General features: G+C 35.9%; 2 protein-coding genes, 1 long non-coding RNA gene and 1 pseudogene across 4 annotated transcripts; 2 read left to right on the forward strand and 2 right to left on the reverse strand.

Annotated features, from left to right (window-relative positions):
* Positions 1–29: 29 nt before the first annotated feature.
* Positions 30–4,284, reverse strand: LOC18096372 (uncharacterized; annotated as a pseudogene).
* A 551-nt stretch (positions 4,285–4,835) lies between these two features.
* LOC18096373 (protein WHAT'S THIS FACTOR 1 homolog, chloroplastic) lies at positions 4,836–7,087 on the forward strand. Of its 2 annotated transcripts, XM_024595053.2 has the most exons (2): positions 4,836–4,970; positions 5,234–7,087. In XM_024595053.2, exons 1-2 carry the CDS (start codon positions 4,862–4,864, stop codon positions 6,646–6,648), a joined length of 1,524 nt encoding a protein of 507 aa, XP_024450821.1. In that variant the 5' UTR covers positions 4,836–4,861; the 3' UTR covers positions 6,649–7,087. The 2 variants fall into 2 exon arrangements, with proteins under 2 accessions (XP_024450821.1, XP_006386624.1); XM_006386562.3 differs by having other exon boundaries at positions 4,852–7,087.
* A 1,641-nt stretch (positions 7,088–8,728) lies between these two features.
* On the forward strand, positions 8,729–10,732 carry LOC127905003 (uncharacterized). The gene is made up of 2 exons (XR_008058563.1): positions 8,729–10,292; positions 10,359–10,732. It is a non-coding gene; the product is annotated as an uncharacterized LOC127905003 (long non-coding RNA).
* A 7,773-nt stretch (positions 10,733–18,505) lies between these two features.
* LOC7497243 (abscisic acid receptor PYL9) lies at positions 18,506–21,300 on the reverse strand. Its single transcript, XM_002302588.4, has 3 exons — positions 20,972–21,300; positions 20,398–20,613; positions 18,506–19,240 (listed from the first exon to the last, which is right to left on the reverse strand). Exons 1-3 carry the CDS (start codon positions 21,095–21,097, stop codon positions 19,022–19,024), a joined length of 561 nt encoding a protein of 186 aa, XP_002302624.1. The 5' UTR covers positions 21,098–21,300; the 3' UTR covers positions 18,506–19,021.
* Positions 21,301–25,718: the final 4,418 nt, after the last annotated feature.

A 25,718-nucleotide genomic window follows, 5' to 3' on the forward strand; every position in this document is an offset into this window, starting at 1 on the left:
GGGGCGCTGTGCTGGCGTGGCACGGGGAATGGATATCTTTGCCACTCATTGCCTGACACGTGGAAGTGAGATGAGGAGTTGGTGATCATATGGCTTGATGACTTTCATGGAAAGAGATTTTGTGGCTGATATTAAAGAGAGAGTTTATGGAAGCTACATATATTGTACTGAACTTTTCCTACAGTACAGAGCTACAGTTTTTGACATAAACATGGACAGAAGGATTAGGCTCGGCTAAAAAAATTGGTAACAAAATTAGTTAATACGTTACAGCCATGTTTTCGAAGCTTCAAGACTGTTTTTAAAACATAAAATTATGGATGTGGTGGGATTACAGTGGATAAAAAAAAGAAGTTCTAATAGCATGGTGGTGCTTAAAATGTAGTAATATTTCATCCAATGTGTGGTAATAATGCAAGGTAGGCAGAAAGCCGTTCCACATTCCATGAAGTACAGTCTTGTGCTCTGGTATTCATCATTTTTTATGGCATAACTCAATTCACATATTGACAATATTAAAATATGAGATTCTTATTTAAAGGTAGTAGCAACTGCTTCAAATCTATATATATGTATTAGCGGAAACGAGAATAAACTTTCCAAGAAAGAGAGCTGGATCACCCTGACTCTTAGCCTTGTAAAAGAACACCGTTTCTGCTGCTAACCAATCTTTATGCTTTGAAATTCCAAGATCAATGACGAAAATTATACGTCTTTTCCATTCAGAAAGAACTCTATAAACTGATGCTGACATAACCAAAATTTGTTACAGTTAAGATGAACCACTAAAAATAAGAAGTCATGTTACATTGTATTGAGAAGTTCAAAATATCAAAAAAGTAATCCAAACCTTGACTAGCTTCCCAGATTGAGATACCTGCTCCCCTAGTCGAGCTTCTTCTAGAGAACACTGCGTGATTGATAGGGTCATCATCAATGTAGAGGAAAAAATCCTCCCCACTGTTCTTTTCCCACTGTAATTTAGGCTTATGCTTCTCCTGTAAAGAGAGGTATTCTATTTCCGCGATGGCTCCACCACCTTCAGAACCTGCAGTTTTGTGACTAATTTAACAATCCCAACATACTGTTTAGGAATACAAGGGTGGACCACAAAAAAAACACAATTTTATTGTACTTCAACACTATACATGAACCTCATACAACCAAGAAACAAGTAAAACGTTCTCACAATATGCTGCCCATGACTTGCTCAAAAGCACCCACAAGCTCACTTAATTTTCTCTTAACTCACTACCTGTAACATTCGCACTTACACAAGCACTCATAAGGTGAAGCGCACAGATTTTGAAACATAACTATATGGAGCCAAGTTTAATTATTTATACTAGTTCAAGGCCAGTTGTAAAACACTTTCCTTTTTTTCGCATGTCTAGTTGGTATGAAGATGCTGTATAAATTTTGTTCAAAGAAGACTCTCCCTATTGGCTAAACTTGTCTTCATGGTTGGATTTAAACAATACCACAGCTGGCTTAGTATAATTCTTGGCTTGCTTGAGAAAGCAAATTTAATTTCACTTCTTCTAAGTGTCAAGTCAGCGTTCAGCGTTGAATTACCCTCAACAACAACTCCTATTGTCATTCCAAGTCACGAGTAGAACTCCATAAACTTCCTCCATTGAGTTCCTTAGGGCTCGGTGCATACACCAGGCACTTTGCCCTCCGTATCAATATAAATGTGAAAGTCCTTGTAAAACCTTCTATCTTGCAAGTGATAAAGCAATTCACCAAGCTTCTTTCATGCATGGAATACATGATTTTCTGCTAAACAAATAGCTGATTGACTGTTGCAGCATAAGTTTTTGAGAGAAAGAGTGTTTCCAGGAGCATTAGAACAGCAAGAAATTGGTATGGGGAAAAAAAGCAAATCTGGATTTGCTTCCTCAAGCTGACTGTGTATTATACAAGGACAGCTATGGTGTTATCAGGACCAGTTGTTCAATTTCCCTCGCATAGCATGGGAATGCATTTTGATCAGGAGTTGTGCACATCTTCATACACAGCAGTTGCTTGCCACCAACTTGGGAAAATGGCCATTTGCGACTCCCATAAAATGAGTGACATATAAGCGTGTTCCATATATGGTGTGGTATTCGTAGTGAAAGGAGACAAAGCTAAGTTAGCTTATCTATCTATCTATCTATCTATCTAATAGATAGATAATTTAAGTGTTTGTTTTGGTGACTCCACCCCTTGTCTTTCTAAACACAAGATATACCCCACATTAACAAGAATCAGTTTCAATAACTGGAGGCAGCATGGCTAGCAAATTTAAGGAAACCAGCAGATCCTATAATATTGTTGGTTTGTCCAGACCCATTTCAGCAAGGGTTGTGTAATAAGATGTGTATGAATCATTCACCCTCCCATGAGTTGGAATCTCTTATTGTCTTGGACAACATGGATGGGCCATTCTGTAGTTTAAAGCTAGATGCCGAGATGGGAAGATAAAAGGAGAAGAAAGCCTAGGCTGCTAGCCAAGTGCTTGTTGGTGTCTTGTCCAAAGTTATTGAAATCAAACTAGAATATCTCCAGAATGAATCACCAAAAGAAAGAAAGAAAAACAAGTGAAGGGGATAAATGAAAGAAAGATGAAAAGTACCTTCAGAAAGCATGAAATCATTTCCGTTAAAATTGATGCCCAGAAATATCTTATGGGCCAGGGTACGAGCACCCCTGTTGCCTGTGAGTATCTGCAGAGTGAAATGGATTCACTTCAAAGGTGCATTTGGACCTGGGTTGTGAGGGCTTGAGAAGTCATGGTTCATTAATGAGAAACTATCTACAGCATCACTCAAGCTCTGAAGATCCTCTGGACTGAAGTCATGAGGTTGGAGCTTCTCTAAATATGGTGGACAGATAATGTAGGCCTACTGTAAATGTTGCTTCCCATTCCGTGATGAGCTTACAGAATGCATTGCATGCCCAAGTTGTTTAATAAACTGCAGCGCCTAGGCTTGCAGGCCCGGACACAATCCTCAAAATCCCGCCACAGTGTGTTGATGGTTTCATCTACTAGCAAATGGATTGCGAAAACTTGGATTGTAAGCATAAAATCAGGAAAAAACTACATGTTTTAGAAGTCAAAAATTTATACGAAACCTTTGATCGCACATTGAAGCAAGAAAATCATGAATTAGCAATTTTCCTTTCCTTTTCTTATTTTTTTTCTTGATATGAACTAACAGTTTTCTCCTCATCAGTTTGGTTTATAAATAAGGCACTGAAAAATTTTACATGGAGTATGATACATAGAACACAATATTTTGGCAGGTTTCAATAAAAATCAGATCCTAACAAAAATTGAGCTATAAAAGAAGCCTTATACAAGTCAACAGTTACCTTATTCCTCATTTCAGGATCATGGAAGACACCATAAGCTGCCCACCTTGACCAGGGCTCAAGCACATTGCCGTCATATTCCATTTCCCTACAAATAGAGAAGAATCAACAGGCAACCAGAACTAAAGTAAAGCCAAATGGATGGTTTTCTTGACCTAAGAATGGTCAGAAGTACTAAAATTTTGAACACCTGAGGATCCATACGCAGACAAGTAAAAATTGCCCATTCGTAGTTTAAACCTTTGGGTATTCACAACTATGAGAAATTGGATCTGAGAGCTTCTCATGAGTATGAAAGAAATATCTTAATGGACATTACAGAGATGTCTGACGGAAAATTAATTCAGTTCATTTACACAAGATTTTTTTAAAAATATAGACTTCAAGTGATCAGTGTTTGGACTACCAGAAAATATTTTTTAAATTTAAACAATATGTAGAACTGGTTAGTTTAAAATACTCATCCACATTTCTGAATTTGCTTTATTATAATCTAGTGACTGTCTCGTCCAATTCATTGATGCCCAACTCCACATGATTTCAGATAGCATCACTTGGATCAATTATCAAATAGCTATTGGATTACATTTTCTTAAGAAAAAAAAAATCCAAACAATTCCCTATTACAAAAGCAGAGAAGAGTAAATGAAACATAAAGTGGTTTGGAATTACCAGAGCATCTCCATGCCTTCTAAGCTCCGAAATCCATCCCATATCAGCATTATATCTCCCCTCCAGAACTAACCCAGCACCTTGACTGGGCAACACAAAACAAAAGGAACGAATTATAACATACCAATCAAAAATTACAAAAAAGAAGAAGTTATATTTGCTGTAAATGCAGAAATCAGAAAATACACAGCTCTTCAAATCATACAAAACAGGCGATAAATGCGTAAACTTATTGGTAAACAGCTTCGCCATTTCATATCCCTTGGAGTTCCTAGAAAGTTATCATCATAACACTCTGGTTAACTAATTCACTAAATAAAGAAGGAAAAATGGAATGCCATTGGGATATACGCAGCATATACCATTGAGACTGTAATGTAGGCCAATACAGGATATTTGCCTTCATTCTTCGAAACCTTTGTATTTTCCTACGACGACATTTCGATTTTAAACAAAATAACTATTTGCAGCAAATGATTAGTTAGCGAATAACAGCAACCGCAAGATACTTACGTCGAGGATTTCTTGGTGATTCACGTCGGTTATAACGACTCCGTCTTCTTCAAACTGTACTGATTGAGACACTCACAGTCACTGCGGCTGGGTCTGCACCATGGCCATGGCCAGTCAACAACCACCCAACCAGCCTACTTCACTCTCGTTTGGAAATGAAACGAGTTGCCTTTTTATATGTAAATGGGCTCAAGAAGAGGCTCTAGTTAGGCCCAAGTGACTTTTTTGTCCTTCTATTTTTGGCTTTTTGCACAGGTACATGCAGTTAAGAGGAAATAGAAATTTTATTATTATTATTATTATATATCTGATCTGAATGCAATCAAAGAAAAGGAAAGGGCTTTTGCTCTTTAGAGATAAACCCCAGAGTGTCTACCTCGGCAGCTCAAACGCTACGAACGACCATCCTGTCTTGATTAAAGAAGGTAACTCTTATCCTCTTGCTTCTATTCGCTTACCTCTCTCTGTTATATTTTGTTCCTCTAAAATTGCCTAAGCTTAAATATGGAGCCTAAGCTCTTGTTCTCCTCATCCATTGCTTCGCTATCTACTTCTTTACCCTTTTTTCTCTCACAAAAATCTTCTTATTTCCTCGAAAGACCCAAACTTTCTGTCAGAACCAATCTCTCTGTTTCACCTTTTCAACTAGAAAATTCGCAGTTTTTAGGTAATGGTTTGGTTTTTGTAGAGAGAAACGGGTCTTTTAGTGGCAAGTTCAGAAAAACCCGTCTCCCATTTGAGCCCGTTAGAGCTGCTGGTGTCAAGTGGAGAAAGGAGCGTCCTTTTGATAATGTGATTGACAGGGACAAGAAGTTGAAATTAGTTATGAAGATAAGGAAGATTTTGGTTAATCAACCCAATAGAATTATGTTACTTAGGGAATTGGGTAAGTTTAGAAGAGAATTGGGTCTTACGAAGAAGCGTCGATTTATTGCTTTGTTGAAGAAATTCCCTGCGGTGTTTGAGATTGTGGAAGAAGGGGTTTATTCATTGCAATTCAGATTGACGCCCGAGGCTGAAAGACTGTATCTAGAGGAATTGAAGGTTAGGAATGAGATGGAGGATCTGTTGGTTCTGAAGTTGAGGAAATTATTGATGATGTCTATGGATAAGCGGATTTTGTTGGAGAAAATAGCCCATTTGAAGACTGATTTTGGGTTACCTTTTGAATTTCGGGATACGATTTGTCATAGATATCCACAATACTTTAGAGTTGTTGCAACTGGAAGGGGTCCTGCATTAGAATTAACTCATTGGGATCCTGAGCTTGCAGTATCAGCCGCTGAATTAGCTGACGAGGAAAATCGAGCCAAAGAGCTGCAAGAGAAAGATTTGATAATTGATAGACCACTAAAGTTTAACAGAGTGAAGCTGCCTAAGGGCTTACAGCTTTCCAAGAGTGAAATGAGAAGGGTTTGCCAGTTCAGAGACATACCTTACATATCTCCTTATTCAGACTTTTCCCATCTGAGATCAGGTTCAAAGGAGAAGGAAAAACATGCTTGTGGGGTTGTTCATGAGATTTTAAGTCTCACAGTAGAGAAGCGGATCCTTGTTGATCATCTTACTCATTTTCGAGAGGAGTTCAGATTCTCTCAGCAGCTGAGGGGGATGCTAATAAGACATCCTGATTTGTTTTACGTGTCTTTGAAAGGGGATAGGGATTCAGTTTTCCTTAGGGAAGCATATTGTGATTCTCATTTGGTAGAGAAGGACCGGCTATTGCTCATCAAAGAGAAGCTTCGTTCTCTAGTTATGGTTCCTAGATTCCCTCGGAGAGGTGCTCCGAAGACAGATTCTGTAGCTGGAGAAGATGGAACTTCTGGGCATGAAGATGGAATTATTAAGGAGGCTGAAGATTGGTCTGATATTGATAGTTACTTGAGTGGTGATGAGCTCAATGATGATGAAGATGATGATTATGAAGATGATTGGAGTGATGAAGATGATGATATGCCCCCAGATTTTGAAGATGATGATGATGATGGAACTGTGAGAATTCGTTTGAGCAAATCAATCAAGCAGACAGATACTGTAACAAATGACAAAGAGAAGGTGCTCACTCCAGTGTTTCCTGATGGCCGGCCAAGAGAGCTTTGGTGAATGAGATTCAAATCTGCCAAATGCATCATTACCTGTGCCCTGGTGTAGGGTTACTGCTCCAAGAGGCTATCATCATAGCATTATTGCTACAGTAAGTGTGAGTTTTCTGGATGAAGAACATAGATTTCACAAGGTAATTCAAAAGTACGGGTCTAGACCATGTTCTCGAGTTTGAAGTCTCAGGAAGTACCTTGCAAATGGAGACATGCAGCAATAGCATGTGCCTTCTTCTCTTCAAACTTGTGCAAAACTTAGAGATATGGCTCCTGAACTTCTGAAACCATTAAAAGAAAACTTTTTTGCATGGATAATAGGTCTTTGTATCTTGCTTTCAATATGTAGTAGTTTATGCCTTCTGTTAATATAATTAACCTAATAGCCTTTTCAAATTATAAACATAGATCTTTTTGGAATGTTATTTTTCTGTTTAAATCGTTAAGCTGATTTTCTCATTAATCATGGAAGCACCCTCTAATAGTGAATATCGATAGCTGAAATCTGTGAGTTTCTCATATGTAGCTGACCAAAGCCAAAATTACGTGGTGGGTTGATGGCTTCTAACTTCCATTTCCGAAATATGATTTAGCTTTCGTTCTGCAATAAGTTCTATCAGCTGTATATATGTATGGCGATGCTTTTGTTAAAGTAACCTGCCAGCTACAAATTGTTTGCACATTGAGACCACAACTTTGGATATCTATTTTAGGGCTTGACAATAACTCTATATTCAGATTCATGAACTAATTTATTGTATTCATCATGGATAATCTTGACAATAACTCTATGTTCAAACTCGTTTCTTCCACGCAATGAGATACTAGTTTCTATTGTAGTGATACATTTCTTCAGAACCGTCATCAAACCCTGTTGCCAGCTCTTGGGCATCACCAAACTCCCTCTTTCAGATCAAGTACAGTGGATAATAAATGGTAGTAGATGCTAAAAGTCCTCCCAGTGAAAGCTACCAAGCCCTCCTTTTCCATTTTATAAATCACAATAAATTTCTTCTTCCTGTTAGAAATTTCTTACCCTATTAGAAATTTCTTACCCTATTATTTTACTTCCTCATTTTTGTCGTGTATATGTGACTGCTTTTTGACTAGATTTTCAACTTTCAATCTTTTGTAAAGATGAGTTGAGACTATCCAGGCTGGAGTATGTGAATAGTAGAACATCTAGATTCGGATGCCCTTGTACACCAAATCTCAAATTCTGCATCATTTTTACATCCAGAAAATTCTCCATGTCGTTTTTGTTTATCAGAGACCTTGTGTTTTATAAAATTCATGCATTCCAAGATAATAGATATCTATAACTAATTAAATCAATCCAATAAAGCAACTAAAAAGAATAATCTTCAGCATCATTTTATCAGATTATATTGAGCATCACTATCATGCTTTGTCGAAATCACATCACTTGTTCTGCAAAATTGATACTACAGGTGCATATAGCCATGGACGTTAGGGTTAGGATTATATCGGTGATAAAAGATAGAAAACAGGGTTAGTGGCTGCATGTAATAAGCTTAAACATAATCAGTTTTTACTCCTACATCACCTTCTTTCATTGTTTATCTTTCCAGTCAGTTTCAGGTCGTAAGGTCTGACAGCGAGATGTGCCGGACTGTTGACATGTTAGGTATCCTTCCAAGAAAAAGAAAAGGTTTGGGGTGAGATGTGGCGGAGTGTGAAGTTTTTTTTTCTTGTTGTGCTATGCAGCTGTGAAGACTCTTGAACCTGGGGTACACTATTTTGGAACGCAAGGGGAAATTTAATAGTTTTAAGAAGTTTTACGCTAAATAACTTTTTTTTTCCTCTATTGAACTGGTACAGTACTAGAGAGCCTTCTGATCAGGAGATCAATGAAATTGGCAAACTGCAAGGAAAATTTTATAGTGATAAGTAAGTGTCTAGTGGATATTTATTTCAAAGAAAGAGATAAACACAAAAAACAATTAAAATTTATAATTTAATAAAAATAATAAAAATATCTCTATTTAAAATTTTACTCTTCTATTTGTATTTTTCTTTAGATAAGTCAGAAAATAATTAATGGGATTATACTTTCTCATAAAAACATTATTATATAAATGTCTGATTACGACAGAGATTATTACATTTCCTGACTTTTGATATGTTCGCTGCTAGGATAGAGAGATTGTAGGAATTGTTCTTGCGTGGACTTAATGAGATAATAGATATGGTTGGGATGCCTAGAGCTACTTTATTCTTTGTTCAGGGGGGACTGAAATGGCTCTTCGCAGCCAGTGGGTTTGAGAAAAACCCCTCTTGGAATCAAATTAAAGGCCACTAAATCACGTGTCACATAGTGGAGTCCCCACAAATTCTTCTGTTGTCTCATACACACACTTCCATTTGTCTGGCTTGCATGTGAGAAGGTAATTGGCTCAGCTGCTCAAGTAAGGTTTTTTGAGTCTATATAAGGAGGGTCCGCTCCTTCTTGATTAAGTCAGGACAAAAGAAAGCATAGGTTCTCTCCATGCGCAGATCTTCAAGGCACTGGCTGTTCACTCCCCCTCAAGGGCTTCCTGTTTGCCCAATCTGGTAATGATGGTTTTGTGTTTTAAGACAAAACATATACTACCAAGTATCGAGGCAGGCTGGGGGCTCTTTTGGGGGTTTAAACAGGTTCTGTCTTGCTTACAAAGGCTCTCCGTAGTCTCAGGATGGCAATCGTTGCTCGCTCTCCCTCAGGGCTTCCAACGCAGTAAGCAGGTACGTGCATGTCAGCATATTCTCGCTGCAGGCTCGAGGTCTTTGGTGAGAGTAGTGATCAAAAGCTGTCATGATTTTGGCAGACAAGAAAAAACAATATCATCTGTAAATTCTTTGCTGGTAATTAATCCTACCTGCAGGTATCTCCTCTTGCAAGATTTTTTGGATTAAAAAAAAAGAGTTTTTCGTTTCATTTTAGTGGCTGGATATATAGAAATCACTCAAGCATATAGTAATAGTTCATGTTGTGAAATAGCTAGAAAGGATTTTTGTCACTTCATCCATTAATCTTAGTTCTAGAAACGAAAACATCGAGAGGAAATCATTAACTAGTAAGATTTCGTGTCAACAAAACAGAAAGGCATTACAAGGGAAACAAATTGGTCTTTGTGATCCTTTCATGGGATATCGAGAAGAGCTTCTGTTTTTTGTATTTCTCTTGATATATGAAATAAACGTGCAAGAAAAGACCATCAACAGAAAATTAGTGTCTTTGCTAAATTGTAGAAAATATGTATGGTTGTCGTTCAAGCACCGATCAAGGATTTTTCCAATTGACGTTGGATTTTTCCAGTTAATCAAGGATCAATCTTAACTAGCTTGCAGTTAACTACGATCTATGTCTTCGCTTCTCCAACAGTTATTCTTCGAAAGAGCCACGCACAACAGACTTGCTCCTATGCACCCAAGAAAGCTTTCCGTCCTCTTCAAGGTAGTGAAACTGAAAGATACTCTTAAAAACAATAAAGGCAAACAACATTTCTTAATAAACGCAGAAACCTCCTGAGGCATGCCTCGAAGGCGAATCTAAGACGCGAATTAATCTGGGCTACGCCTTCAGACGTGACATATAGCTTGCGACTTCTAAGCCTTATCCCGGTGCCTATCCGACTGGATCATCCTTTGGTAAGCCCTTATTTAGTTTGCCTAACTGTTCTCTCCTTTTACTGGCGGATATGATTGATACTGTAGGCCAGCTTACTCCCCAAAAGCAGATGGGATGTGACCCGCCGGTGCTTAGGGGCCAGCAACTGCTTGTTCCTCGCTTGGGGTGGAGATGGTGCTACAGGAGGTGTTTTGGTGTTGGTGTGCAGGTGCTCAGGTGCAGTAGGCTGGCTGGTGAATGAACAAGGAAGTCAAATGCCTCTTGTAATTTCAAGTTTTGCCGTCACTGACTTTTCTCCTCTCTCCCTTTGGCTGTGAAACCTATCTTCTTGAAGAAAGAGAGAGCCGCTGATAATAAACATTTCATACGAAAATACAATTTTTTATTTTTATTTGTTTAAATCTCAACACCTGGCTTTCTTTGAAAAAGGATATAGTGAATCAAAAGAAAGGTTTGCTTTGTTTAAATGGTGTTGAGATTACAAGAGGATATACGAAAAAGGATATTTTTTTAAATTTATTATTTTTATTTGTTTAAATCTCAATACCTGGCTTGCTGCATGGGTGCTGCGGGAACAAATGGCCGTGGAACCTGCAGATCGATCCACCGGCGTCCATGTCCAGCAGTAGCCCTCCGAGGTGGTGCTCAAGCCAAGTAACGCGGTCTTCGAAACAACCTAAAACTAAAAGAAAATAACAATAAACAAAGGAAGGAAAACAAAAGACATCCATAATATAGAAGAAAAACAAAGCCATGTGAGAAAAACAAAGCAAACATATGGTTTTAATTTTAGACATTTTAATATTTCCTGTTAAAGTGAAAATATTTTAGTAGTTCTGATCAGGAACCATCAAACGAATTGAAGTAGATAGAGCATTTAGCATGCGTGTGTCCTCTCACTGCCCAAAGCTATTTTTTCTTTACCCTCTTCCGAGTCAGGTGCTTGAAGAAAACCCAGGCTGTGCGTTACGTACATTTGGAGAATCATTCTTTAGAAAAATGCTATGAAAAATCTTCGCTGAAGCACTTCCCTTGCCCTAGCGACTAATCAGTTGTTGTATCAATCCCGCTTCTTCTAGGCCTGACCTTTCATTGGATAAGTCTACTGTAGTAGCTTTCTCAGTTTCGCGGTTGTGGACAAAGTCGATAAAAAAAAAAAATCATCATTTTATGGCTCTCAAAAAAGTCGAGAAATTAAATACTTCAGACAGAATTTAGGTTTTCCATGGCTATTCCATTCTCGGGTTGGTGGAGAATGTAGATCTTTGTCTGGCCTAGACTAGATTATTCTAGGACACTTCAATGCAAATCAGTACGTAGACGTAGAAAGATAAAATAATGTATAAAAAAAAATTAAAATGAAATTGCTAGGAGTGTATATCTAGACATAATGGCTACAAAAAGTAAAGTCTGACCGAACTTTAGCCGAATGCTTTGGCTTTTGTGTTGTTTGGCATGGTATGCATCCTTGCATGATAATAACTTGGCTTTATAGAGCTATGTATTTTCCGGTGATAAGCATATTTATACACTCATGTTTTAAACTTTCTTCATAAAAAACGAGACATATCATAGATAATACACACACACACACGTTGTTCTTGGCTAATCATTGTGACTACCGTTAGGTGTTGTGGCATGTCTTTGTATAGAAAAAAGTTATCTACATAAAATTATGGGAAAAAAAAATTGTATGCATGAAAAATTTATGCATAGCTAATTGGAACCGAAAAAATACATAGAAGGATATGTTAGAATAACATTGAACAGACTAATATCTCTGTTTAGATAGGTTAAAATTACCAACCATGGCCCAAATAGCAGATTGAGGTAGGACACAGAGGTTGTCTATAGGAGAACTTTAGTGAAGATGTCAGCAGTTCCAGATTTGTTTTTTTGTTGTCTTGGATGCATGTGATTCTCAAGGGTGAAGATGTCAGCAGTTCCAGATTTGTTTTTTTGTTGTCTTGGATGCATGTGATTCTCAAGGGAATCAGTTTGGTACTTGTAAAACAGTACAAATCCTGACGAAGCAACTGGTAGCCTGTCTGTCTACACAAAAATAAAAAAGATCTGAATCCGACCCACAACCTGGAAGAGGACGATTTTCAGGGCTCTCTCTCTCCTTGCTATAAGATAGCAAATAGCCAATTGTTTGACCGCATTGTATGTCAATTTCGAGCTTACCCCAGATGAAACAAAACAATAATCGACTGCGTATATAGAACAGGTATACTCATTCGTTTCCGACAGTTGTAAGAGAGCAAATGCGCGGCCATCTTCATTTTAACGCATGGAAATCACAACGCTTCTTCTATCCAATTGCAGTCCAAATGGGAGAACAGAGAGGAGAAGCATACTTTACAAGCTATTCCTGCCTGCTTTCCACTTGAACTATCTCCTCTTTCCAATTCCAACTTCACGAAGCTAGGAGGTAATTGGCAATTTGCCATTATAACTAAATTAAATGGGGAGTTGTGACTTCATCACCTCCAAATTTTGCCTCTGCCATTCATAGCCATGGTAACAGTTCTAAATATATTCTTTGCCTGGCAGCATTGTTAGACACAGAATCATCTGTAAAAGCATACTCTCCTCCTTTATCGCGGGCTTGAGACCAGCTATGGTACGCACAAGAATCTACACCACACGGGCGGAGTTGCATGCATACAAACACCCACAAGAATCAATAGAAGCAAGCACGCAGGAACGCACGACAAAAAAAATTAGAGAATCAAGCACAAAGGCAATATTTATGTTACTTTTCAAATTACTTTTTATCTAAAAAGCAAATTGAATATGCTGCTATAAAATTAATTTTAAGATCTTATTTTAACAAGGTGCTTTGTCATAAAAAAATCATTTGATATTAGGATAAAGAGAATAACTTATCCAATAAAATATACTGAGATTGGCCCAACAAGCAAAAGTCATCGGGAGAAAAACATGGAGACAAATACCGAGAAAACAGATAAGGATAGGATCGAATCAAAACCAAACAGCAGCTTGCGGAACCCTCCCTCATGCATCACCTTCCAGAATCAAAAAAAGAAAATACAGAAATACAAAAGAGGAAAGGCACCACAAAGTTTATGAATCACTGGAAAAACAGGACCAAAAAATAGCACACCGATCATAGTTGCACATCTTGAAACAAGATTTATCACCATTATGATCTACAGAATCACTCTCCTGACATCTCTGCTCTGAAAGAAAGAAATAACCCAAGTCTCTGCCACCAGGTTGCGGAAGCGAAATGGAATCAAAGGCAAATTATATATCACCTGCACGTCTAGCAAGCTGCTTGAAAAAGGAGACAGGTCGCCACACTGTTATTTGTCGAAAAGACCAAGATGCACACAATCAAACAGACCCATAATTGCAAGGGAAGTTGAAAAGGAGGTACAAATCCAGCTTTGTGGTCTCCCAAAAAGGGCAAACAACATGAAGTCTTATAATTTCCTGTCGCGTGATAAAAAATTCAAGAAAACTGAATTTAAAGGACAAGCATATCGAATAGAACCAGGAAATGGAATTTGTTCTAAATTCCTGCCCCTGAACCAAAACAAACTTTAAAACATTGCTCTAGCAAAAACGTAACAGCCGAAGCATCTCCTTTCACCAGAGTCCTAGACAGAACACATGAAATAAACAATGGAACTTGCAAGCATCATCTAACAGGTCATGTTAAAAGGATTAATTGCACAGGATAGGAAAACACTCTCAGAAACGAAACAAAAAAAAAAGAAGCCAAACCTAGTACCAAACCATACTGCGACCATGAAGCAGCTGTATTGCCATCGCTAACAATATGAAATAACTTCTTTCCAGCCAAGTGCGATAACCTGGTTAAAGGAAAACTCTGCTACAAGGCGGGACATCATAATAATAGAAAGGCCTACCAAGTTGACACGTCCAAATGGAAACAAAGGGCTAGGATAGTGCAAAGCTCCCTGTGGCAAAAACAGTATAAAAGCATTATCTTCTGCTTCGAGAAGAGTCTGACAAACACATAACCAAAGATTAGATTCTAATAGCACTTAAAAATAAAAAATAACAACGTGAGACGGAAAGAGAACAGAATTCCCAGCTAAGAAGTAACCCCAAAAAAAAAACCCATTTGTCATCTCTTTTAGACAATACATCTACAAGAAACTTATGCAAGATGATATTCCTGATGTGTGCGAACCAAAATTGAAACCTCACAATGTTAATTTTATTGAAACCTGAAAACATAACTGCTTGATGAGCGACAGAAGAAAGCCAGAGATGCATAACATACACCGAACCTCAGTTGAAAAAACCAACCGCCAGTTACAAGCTCAGCAAGTCAGCCAAAAACCAACTTATATATGAAGCAGATCTCAGAAAAAAGTTTAAAGCTTGATCGCATGCCAGAAATTGCTAAATGCTTCAAATGATGGATAAATTCATTGTACAGGACTTCATAATCAACTCGTGCACAAATCCAAAATAAACATACAACAGAATCGGTCAAATAGAAGTTGACGAACCGCCACGAAAGTCTTAGCTCTTCCAATGCAGGAAATCATTAAGCTATCCATCCAAGACATACAGAAATGCTCACAGCTTGCTACAGACAAGTAACCATTCCAGGAAGAAGAATGTAAGTTTGTATCTTAAAACAAGGGGAAGATCAAATCAGATTGCCTTCACAGCAGTTCTGCCCTTTTTCCATCCATTCAAGGGTAAGACCTAGACATGCACAAATAGAAACCACTAGAAAGGAGATAAAAAGAATAATTACTAAATTAACCACTGGTTTTAACTTGATTTGTTTGAAATATGTCTTTCAGATCCAAGAACCTATGAAGCGACAGAGGGAATGAAGAGACTAAAAAAAGGTGGTACAGACTCCTCAAACATCTGCAGTACTTCTGTTAGGTGTACAGGGAAAGGTGAGAAACTGAAATAGAAGATTTTCATATCTTTCTAGAAACAGAAAATTCAAGTTGACACATGCTCCAGTTAGAAGATTATCGAATACACTCATCCCTTGTCTGGGAATTCTGTGAACAAAAGAGGCTCCGAGGACCTACCAATTACATATGCAGTTTTTTGGGTTTCCCAGCACTTGCAACCACAAAACAGAAATGAAACCAGAAGATAGACAAGCCAACCTGGCATAAAGTAAGGTATGAATTCAGTCCAGGGACAAGCTTATACTGCCATTAACTGCATAGATGGAAGAGCAAGCCAAACGACAAAATATAATGACCTTGACATCTCTGAGAGTTAACACAAACACAGACATAGATTTTAAAACAAAAAATCCCTGGTTCGTTTTAGTCTATATATTCCATAAAAACACAAAAGAACCCTGGAAAAGCACACAACAAATATCAAAATATACTTTCTAAGGAGTAAAACTTGCAGGTTCTCGATCATGACAAAGAAGAAGAAGTTGAAGGGCCACCTAGTATGAAAGATTCATGAGACATCCGATGAAAACATCCAGCAGAAGCAAGATAAAAACATTAAAAGGAAGGTCTCGTATGAAAGATTAGCAAAAAACATAGAAAAAGTTGAAATCCGAGTAATGGGAAACAGCCACCCACCCCCCACCCCCAGAAAACTTGTTATTCAGATCATTCAACTCTAGACCACTAAACCCAAAAGAGCCAAGTTCCAATGAAGTTCTGTAAAAAGAAATTTTGAAGTTCAACAATCATAAGATAACTGAAAATCCCTAGATGATCTCATATCTGACAATTGGTCACTTGAATATGACCGAAAAGTGTAAAATCAACTAGTAAGGCTCTATAACATCAATGAAGTATGGAAAGTGTATCAGAGATGCATGATCAAGTTCTTTACAGAAGAAATGCAGAGGAAACATCACAGAGGACTAGCAAGAAAAGAGGCAACAGTAAGAAAAAACTCTCTTACAGAAAAGCAAAACGATAAGTGATCAAGTCCCTCAAAGAAGGAACATCGGAAAGCCTTCACATAGGACTCGAAGATTCAGGCAACAATCCGTCAGAAGAACCACTTCCACAGATAAGCAAACCATAAGTCAAATCTGTTTTTGTGTATCTTTTCTGTTACACTTCACCATCTTGCAAATACAGGTATACATCACCTTTGCCATATTACATATTTGTAATGTAAGTAGAACAGGCTTCGAATATGATGAAGTCACTCACTCTAAAGTTCTAGAGTGACTTTTTCAAGATAAATTAGAATGCTGACCATGTTATCCAATAAAAGTACACTAGGCTGCCTCAAGCATGAAGTCCTAACCACAGAAATTAAAGAGAAAATGGAAAGGAAGAGATCACCACCTGAATTTTTCTAGCTGAAACAGTCCCTTATCCCTTGTGCATCAGCAAGCAACGAGTCCGGAAGGCTGGCAGATCCAACAACAAGCCTACAGTAACACTCATGAAAAATTGTGATAGATGAAGACAGTAGCCAGAATATCATGATCTTTATCAACTACAAGAAAACACTATTTTCTAGGATTCGCCAAGGAGTAGCACAGAATGTACATGCACTGCTTGAACACTCCCAGCCCTTATAAATCAAGTCAGTGACATTCCAGCAAGAAGAACTCCCAGGTTGTGCATACCAACAAACATAGCAAGACGAAACAAAGTGTCAACAAAAGGAAAAGCTTAAAACCCCCCTGGTTATTTTTTGAATCTTTGATCCATTAGTTCTTCAGAACACTGAAAAAGAGACTGGAGAAACACAATCAACCTCTGATGAGAGTCTACACAGTTTCCATGTGTTGGGCATGGTCTCGATTATGAAGCAGAAAGTTCACCTCCTTGTGTTGCTTGTACACGGGTCATCATTAATTAAAAGCAGCAATATAAAACCGACCTTAGCTTGATTTTGCAATATTTTCTCGTTAAAAAAAGCGTTGTATTTTGAGCATCAGTAACAATGACAAGCTTCGTTAAATTATTATAACTTCAGCTTTCAACGCTGAAAGTCAACCCATTTGTGCATCACCTCTATATAACAAATCTTTAATGAGATTTTTACACTGCTGAAACTTGAAATAAAATGAGGATTTTGTTTCAACTGGGTCTTATGTCATGTGCAGAAAAAATATTGAGTCAGAGGACATGTCTGCAATATCACATAACTCAAAGAAAATGAAATTTCACACACTGGATGAAGAAAAATAGTAAACTACGTTCAAAGCCTAGATCAACCCCTGTCTGTTAACTGAAACTCAATTAATAACTCCAAGTCGTTACTGAATCGTAAGCACTGAATTGGAAACCATAAACTTTGTGTTTGTGGGTGGAACCTGCCAAAAATAGTTATAGCTAGCAACAATTCAAGTTCCTGTACCAAATAAATGACTACTTGAGTTGGAATTCTGAGTATAAAGATTCCATTGATATGTAAAAATCAGGTCTAATCCTTGAGGATACGGTAATGCATCTAAGAAATTATTCCATCGAACAGATTTCTCTTAAAACCAGGAATAACAACATGGACTAAATGTTATGTCCAAGCCAAGAAACTTACTCTATAATCTTGACAAATAGTGGTTCTTGAGACAAGATTCGAGATTTTTAAACCACGAAACGCTAGGTTTTTATTTTAATTATAGGTGTAAACAAGTCCCTAGTAGGAATAAGATGGAAAGAAATAATAGAAAATGAGCTTCAATATAAAGATCTTTAAGGCTATTGTATACCACCAGTAACTAATACCAGAATAAACGATATTCACTAAACCAAGAACAATTCCTCGAGTAAAAGCTTCAAGTGACACTTAATAGGTAACAGTCCTGATATCCTTTAGGAGCTAACTTCGGACCAAACTACCAAATAAAATGCATCCAAAGCCAAAATATCTCAAATAGCACCTTCACCTTGTCCCATACCATCGCAAGGAAAACTATAACTAAAACCCTCTTTATATAGCATGAACTAAAAACCATATGCTTCGACATGCTGCTTTAAAGGTTGGACGAAATATTTTTCCAGAATATTTTTTCATTTTTCCATATATATTGTTATTATTTCTTATTAATTATTAATTAATAGTATTATTAATCTAATTATAATAAAGATTAAGAGCAATGAATTTCTTTATTCCTGTTCCTGAAGTAGAAAACGTTCCATCCATCTGTTCCTGAATGGATGGCTTCTTTCAAAAGGGCTTCCGTTGAAGACAAAAATAAATCAAACCCATATGAAGTTTTACCATGAGCAGATGGGTATCTATTGAACTATAGGGGAGAATATGTAAAAGAAATAGTGCACTGAATGCAAAATAAATATGTACGCGGAAGAGACAGCAGCTAACTACTACTACAAGTTCGTCCCTATTATAAAATCCTACACCTGCAAGCTTCAACTGCAACATGAAACCCTATCCAAAAGGAACCGACTGTGTCTTGCAAGAGTATTTACAGACATGACCAGTAGTGTGTTTATATACCACCATGCATAAAGTAAAAACAACTCGGGAAAACAGCTGATTCTTTCCCATTCATTGGATGTTTAAGGAAACTTGACTAAGAACCTAGGGGCTATACTGGGGAAACTCCCGCATCAATGTTGAGGATTAATGCAAAGGGAACAGCAGACAGGTAGGGCCTCGAATCTCGATGAGGTGGAAATGCACACCCATTGCATTCAAAACTTCTCATCCTAAAAAGTACTCCTACCAATCTATATGATGCTTCGGGAAACTAGACAAGTCAAACGGCATAACTCCAGCTTATCATCCTTCATATGCATCTCCAGGACCTTACTACTCAGAATTGATTGATGGGCTCAACCAGGTCCTGCACAGCCATTCTCTCAGAAACATCTGCCAGAGATTTGAGATTGCACCTTATCAGGGCCTTGACAAAGTAGCATGTCTCATCCTTGGTGTTCCCATCAGGCACATCTACAATAAATGATTCGATGACTAAAGTCCCAGGCCTCCCATCAATAATCTCAGGGTGGACAGTCATGATGGATGAGTAGTTCTGCAAAATAAACCAGGGGGGAATCAGAAGAAGGAAGAATCCAGGATGCTTTTAGTGAGAGGCATCTTTATCTGAGTACTGAAAGGAATGCTTTGGTTACTCTGGACACAAGTAGCCCAAAGACTGATAATTCAACCAAGTATCCAACTGCAAAATACCATAGTTAGAGGCAGATTCCAAATGTCTTTTCATTATGTGCATATGCGCACTTTGAATATATATATATATATATATATATGGATGTTAAATAAAGGTTCATTCCATTTCACCAAGAAAAAGTGGCTTGTCCATTTGGAGCAAACTTTATTTCCTCAGAATTGAAAAGGCTACAATCCCCATAAACATTCTCTATTTCGTTTTCAGCATCGTTCAACTAAACAAGATTCCAATTTCTCTTCCTCCAAACATATTGAGAGAGACCAATTCACATATATAATTTGGACACTAAACAGTAAAGGGATAAAAAGGAGGCAAAAAACTTTAGCTCCCACGTGCTACTGTGATACACAACCACTATATGTGACTCTAAGTGACTTGTGATATCATGGCCCTAAAATAAAGTTACCTACCAAGCAAAATGTTGAAGGAGAAAACACTAGAACATACCTAACCCACCAAAAGATGCCCCTTTGGCCACACAAATCTAATGTGATTAAAAGAGCAGAAATGGTAGGGGGAAAAGATACAATACAATTGCAGCAAACTTACCACATCAACAGAAGATAGTATCTCGTGCTATCCACGTTTCTTGGAACTAGGTGCTACGTTCCATGACCAATACTTGGAAACAAAATTCCAATTTTCATAAAAAAGGAATACACAGCAAATCCCCCTTGGGGAAATGCTATTAAGAATCAAAACAGAAAATCTCTTCATCACAAATGGAAAAAACAGCAATACACACAGAGATGTAGAGATGATTTTATTGAAATCTATCCACTTTTCAGCAGCTTATCACACGTTTCGATCCATTCAAAACACAGCATTTAACATGCCATAAACTTGTGATAACCGCGTATCTATTTATTATAAGCACGCGTAAAGGCACATAAATACAGTTGAAGGTGCTAAAATCTATAACACTGCAAGAAACAACACGACCCAAACCCCAACAGCTTATAATAGAAGGTCAAGAAGAAAGATAAATTTATTTATACCTTGAGCCTATGATCACCACCAACAATCTTGACCCCAAGGATGTGCTCTTCATCATCAAGAAGTTCAAGCCTCTCGGTACTAGTAGTTGCAGGAAGTCCAGATTTAACATTCACCTCCCTAACACTTCCAATACCAAGCTCTCCATTCATAACGCACCTGCTCACAAATGGCTTATACCTCTGTGGCTGATCAAATCGCCTCACCAGTGACCAAACCTGATCCAAATAAACAAAATATATATATATATTCATCAAACAAAATCAAACCAGATTTTCTATCGATAAGAATCCGTTTATGCACGCAGAGCACACATAACAAGATATCGAAAAGAAATAAAAATAAAGCCCCATTCTTTATATTGGTTTATTAAAAATGAACGAGAAAACAAATAGCAGAGAGAACCCCATTACGAGAAAAGGCAGAAATGAAGCAAAACCAGCCGAAATCGAGTAAAAATTACCAGATTTGACACAGAACAAGGAAGTCAAACACCTTAAAAAAGAAGTCAAACAAATCGACGAGCACAAAATCAACCAATCAACGTCCAAAACAGAGTATCAAAAATAAACTCACAAGGTGAGCAGGAGCTTTGATGTGCTTAACAAGAGCAGAAGTGCACTGGTTCTCCGCAGGCTCGTGTTGATGGTGTCTCCGTATGTATTGAACCTCTGCTGCACTGTACGCATCACCACCGTTCATTCTTTTTATCAGATGATTATCAATATAGTTTGTGTCGTCTATCTCTCTCTCTTTGTCTGAAAAGGAAATATGATCCTTTTAAAGATAAGATTAGAAGGAGGAGAGGAGAAGAGGGGTTCGTATTTGGATTTGAAGGAAGGAAGGAAGGAAGGATAACCTTTCACTCGCTCGCTCGGTTTGGCTGTTTGTTTTATTTTAGCTTAGCAGGGTGTCAAGAAAGTCCATCAAGCCACCGACAATCTTCTATTTTATATAGTTTTCACTAAAAAGCCCAGCCTAAGCTATGGGCCCATCTTACTCCACTAGACAAGATTCCTATATAATAATAATATCTTTTTTAAAATAAATAAATAAATAAAAACAGAAAGAGAGAGAGAGAGATTGTGTGCGGTGACAGTCCATTGTTGTTTTGTTCATTGAACATTGATAATGATTTTTTTGAGGTGGTTAGGTATTTAGCGTGTAATGTGACCACCACTAGGCCTAATGGGTTTACTTTAAAGTCAAACTATGTGGAGTGGGAGAGATGTTGGGAATTAAATGACGGTTTTGACCATTGAAGACTTGTCCGATTGGTACTGTGTTGTTGTTGTTGTTTATTAAAAGTTTTTTTTTAATTTTTATATTAACAGATCAAAATAATAAAAAATACTAAATCGATTATTTTTTTTAAAATGAAACACACGAAAAAAAGGTTATTCCACTTTTAAACACTCTTTTTTTTTAGATTAAAGTATAAATATAAAAAAATATATTTTCTATCCATTCAACATGTGTAATTAAAGTATAAATTTGTTCGAATGTGTATTAATTTCACCTCTCCCGTTTTAAATTGAAATCAACAATTGAATTTATTTAGTTTTTACTAAAAACTTGGGAAAATCTGGGTCAGTTAGAAAAAATGCGACTAACATATGGTGGACCTAATTAATAAGATTGGTAATTGAATCCACCCAATCATGAAAGTATATATATATGAAATTTGCCTAAAAAATAACATCGAAAAAAAATAGAATTTGATATTGTGGTAGTGATTACTCGAAAATATATTAAAATAATATTTTTTATTTAATTTTTAAAATTTATATTTAATATTGACATATCAAAACCATTTAAAAATATTTAAAAAATCATTTCTTTTTACAAATAGAGTTTGATTTGTGTTTCCAAACGCTACCATAATATTATTGCGTCTCATGGAAAATAGTCTTCTTTCTCTACTTTCTTTCTTCGTTCTTTCTAATAAATAAATCATTGGTTTTTATTTCCTCTTATGCTGGTATCATTCTTTCATTCTTATTTTTTAAGGTGAGACTATAATTGAAATATATTCATAAAAGCAATAATAAATAATCACATATATATATATATATATATATATATATAACACTCACACTCTCATGTAAATAAAGGCGTTTGCTCCATCTGTAATCTCATGTTCGAGTTTTGTGGTTGCTAATATGATGACCACTGGAGACTTACATGGTCGTTAACTTCAGGACCCGTGGGATTAGTCAAAGTACGCGTAAACTGACTCGGACACCCATGTTAATTAAAAAAATACACTATGAAAGTTATCAATAAATCCACATTTTAATATGAAAATAAAAATAAAAATAACAGTATTGAATAATTGTTCTGGAAGCCACAACCACTTGCTAATATAAAATAACATAAAAGTGTGGAACTACGCATGCATGCCAACCTGCTTTCTTTGGGATCATGGTTTGCATATTGTCAGCAAGTTGCAATAAATATTATTTGGAAGTTGTAATACTTTTTAAAGTATTTTTTTATTTAAAAATATATTAAAATAATATTTTTTTATATTTTAGAAAATTATTTTTGATATAGTAAATTAAAATATCTGAAAAAACAAATAAAATATTAATTTAAATAAAATAAAATAAAATAAAAAACAATTTTAAAAAAAATATTTTAAAATACAATAACAAATATGCCTATCGCAATAATGGGGACATTCAACAACCCCACTACCATTCTCTCTTCCTTGGCAAGAAGCCAAATCTTTACCGTAGTTCAAGGACTGGATAAAAGGTGAAGAAAATATCACATCCACGCATGAAAGTTGTAAAGGATCTGTAATTCTTAACTCATGATCGGTGTAACTTAATTAACTAGATTTAGATTTGGTTTTTTAAAGGTAATTAGTTTGATTTTTTATAAATTTTAGGGTTATTGAAAACTTACATGGTCGTTAATTTCAGAATCTATAAAATTAATTGATAAAAATATAAACCGATCCGGATACTCATATTAATAAATAAATAAATAAAACTGTAATTCTTCGTATGGTTTCATGTATTAGCTGGTTTCAATTCAATTACTGGACCCGTCAGGTTTGATAGGGCATTTCCTAGAATGCCCTGGCTTTTTTATAGCTAAAAACAATCGGTGCCTATCTATGCGGGTGGGATCCGGTGAACATCGTCCAACCATATGATCAGTCATTCTGATGGCAAGATTTGTAATGTTTTAAGGTTTTTTAATGCTATTATCCAATGTTTTTTAATTATTTAAAAAAATATTTTTTATTTAAAAATATATTAAAATAATATTTTTTATTTTTAAAAAAATTATTTTTAATATTAATATATCAAAACAATCTAAAAATACTAAAAAAAAAAAAAACTTTTAAAATCAAAGTGAAACTGCAATACCGGACAAAAAAAAAGACCAAAAACTTTTGTCAACACCGAATGTATTATAGACGGAAGCATGTGGGAATAACGAAGAAGAAATTTTTTAAAAAATAAAAACAATTTGCATAAACGAGAAGAAAACAAAAAACAAATTTTCTAACGTGTTCTACTGTAGTTACCGATCAAGAAATATAACTAAATAAAAAATATGTTCCAACTTTCAAAATGTTTCAGTGCATGTTTATAATTGTGATAACGATTTCAGTTTAAAGTGTTTTTTTATTTAAAAATACTTTAAAATGATATTTTTTCATTTTAAAAAAATAATTTTTAAGATTAACATATCAAAATGATTTAAAAACATAAAATAAAAAATTAAATAAAAATAAATAAATTTTAAGGGAACGCGTTCCGAAACGCGCCCTTACCCCCCTATTTGTATGAATTAGTTAATATGATTTCTATCTTTCAATTCTGATCAGCTACACCAAAAATTGTTTAAATATGTATAATTTTTCCTAATTGATAACAATATTCTTTTTATTTTTTAATAATTAACTGACAACATACCTTGTATCTCAAATTAAACTTAGTCTTCGATCAGGATAGATTTAACATGTTAACGTATCATTAATATCTTCGTATTTGAGTAAGGTATACTAATCGCGAGCTGGAAGAACTTAAAGCCTAAAGGTCTAAAAGATCTGTTCAAGGAAAAAAGTAAAAAAAAAAAGTGTAAAAGACAAGAGGCATAGTGGCCGGTTTGCAAGTAAAGTGATCGTGGGTTAAGTTCAACCTTCATGCCAAGTTCATTGTTCTCCCCAACATTACCATAAAAAGGAATTCCACGTTGCTACTGGCAGCGTAAGTAAATCTCTTCTTCTTCTTTTTTCAATATTATACTTAAAAAGGAGGGAAAAAAAAAAAAAAAAGCTTGTTGGAGACTCAATGTTACTCCGCCACTAGAAAAAACTCATTGAGACAGTTCTAATGTCATCATAAAAGGCTGCATAACAACACCAAAAAAGATCGCATACACAATCAGAGCAACAACTCAAAAAGCAAATTAAACAAGATATCATAAAGTGAGCATCACATGCTTATATTTAATTAATTAATTTGATAAAGAAAGACAAATCAAAATACCCGAGATAACTCGAATTATTTTTAAAATCAGTAAAAAATCCTATAGAAAGCAAATAAAAAAATAATAGAGCATAATTTCTAATAAAATAAATTTTTAATGATAAAAATGAAAAAAAGAGAGGGAGGGGGGAGTAAACCCAGACGAATAACTTAAACATGTGTTACTCTTTCAAACTCATAACCCGTGACATTATAGATCCAAACTCAATCATGAAGCTTAATTCTCAACCAATTCAATGTTGAATGATGAAACCACAAAAAATTCAATTTTAAAAAGTTGACAAAGTAAAAAAAAAATAGTAATAAAAGAATGATGATCAAATCTGAAAAAAAAATAAAGAATGATGAAATTATAAGAAAAAATAATTTTAAAAATTATTTCATATAAAAACAAATAGCAGTAAAAAGAATAAGGACCAAATATGACCAAAAACAATTAAAAGATAATAAAATTAAAAAAATTCAATTTTACAAATTATTTCAAATAAAACAAATGGTAATAAAAAGAATATGGGCCAAATATGAAAGAAAAACAAACTGAAGGAATGTTTGAAAATTTAAAGGGCTAAGCATGGAAATCGAGAAGAATGTGGAAAAAGATGGAAAAATAGAAAATAAAACGTCGTCGATGTCAAATCAGAGGTGCATTAGCCACACACGCTGTCCAAGGATAGAGAATCTAATGAGACGATTCTAATGTCGCCCCACAAACCATTATTTGGTTGTCGAGCACCCGCTCATAAGCCACCTAAATGACGCGATAACAACCTACACTCTGATGTCTACAATTCACTTTTTTAAAAATAATATTA

The sequence above is a fragment of the Populus trichocarpa genome, chromosome 2 (genome assembly GCF_000002775.5).
Source record: "Populus trichocarpa isolate Nisqually-1 chromosome 2, P.trichocarpa_v4.1, whole genome shotgun sequence".
NCBI classification, from domain to species: domain Eukaryota; kingdom Viridiplantae; phylum Streptophyta; class Magnoliopsida; order Malpighiales; family Salicaceae; genus Populus; species Populus trichocarpa.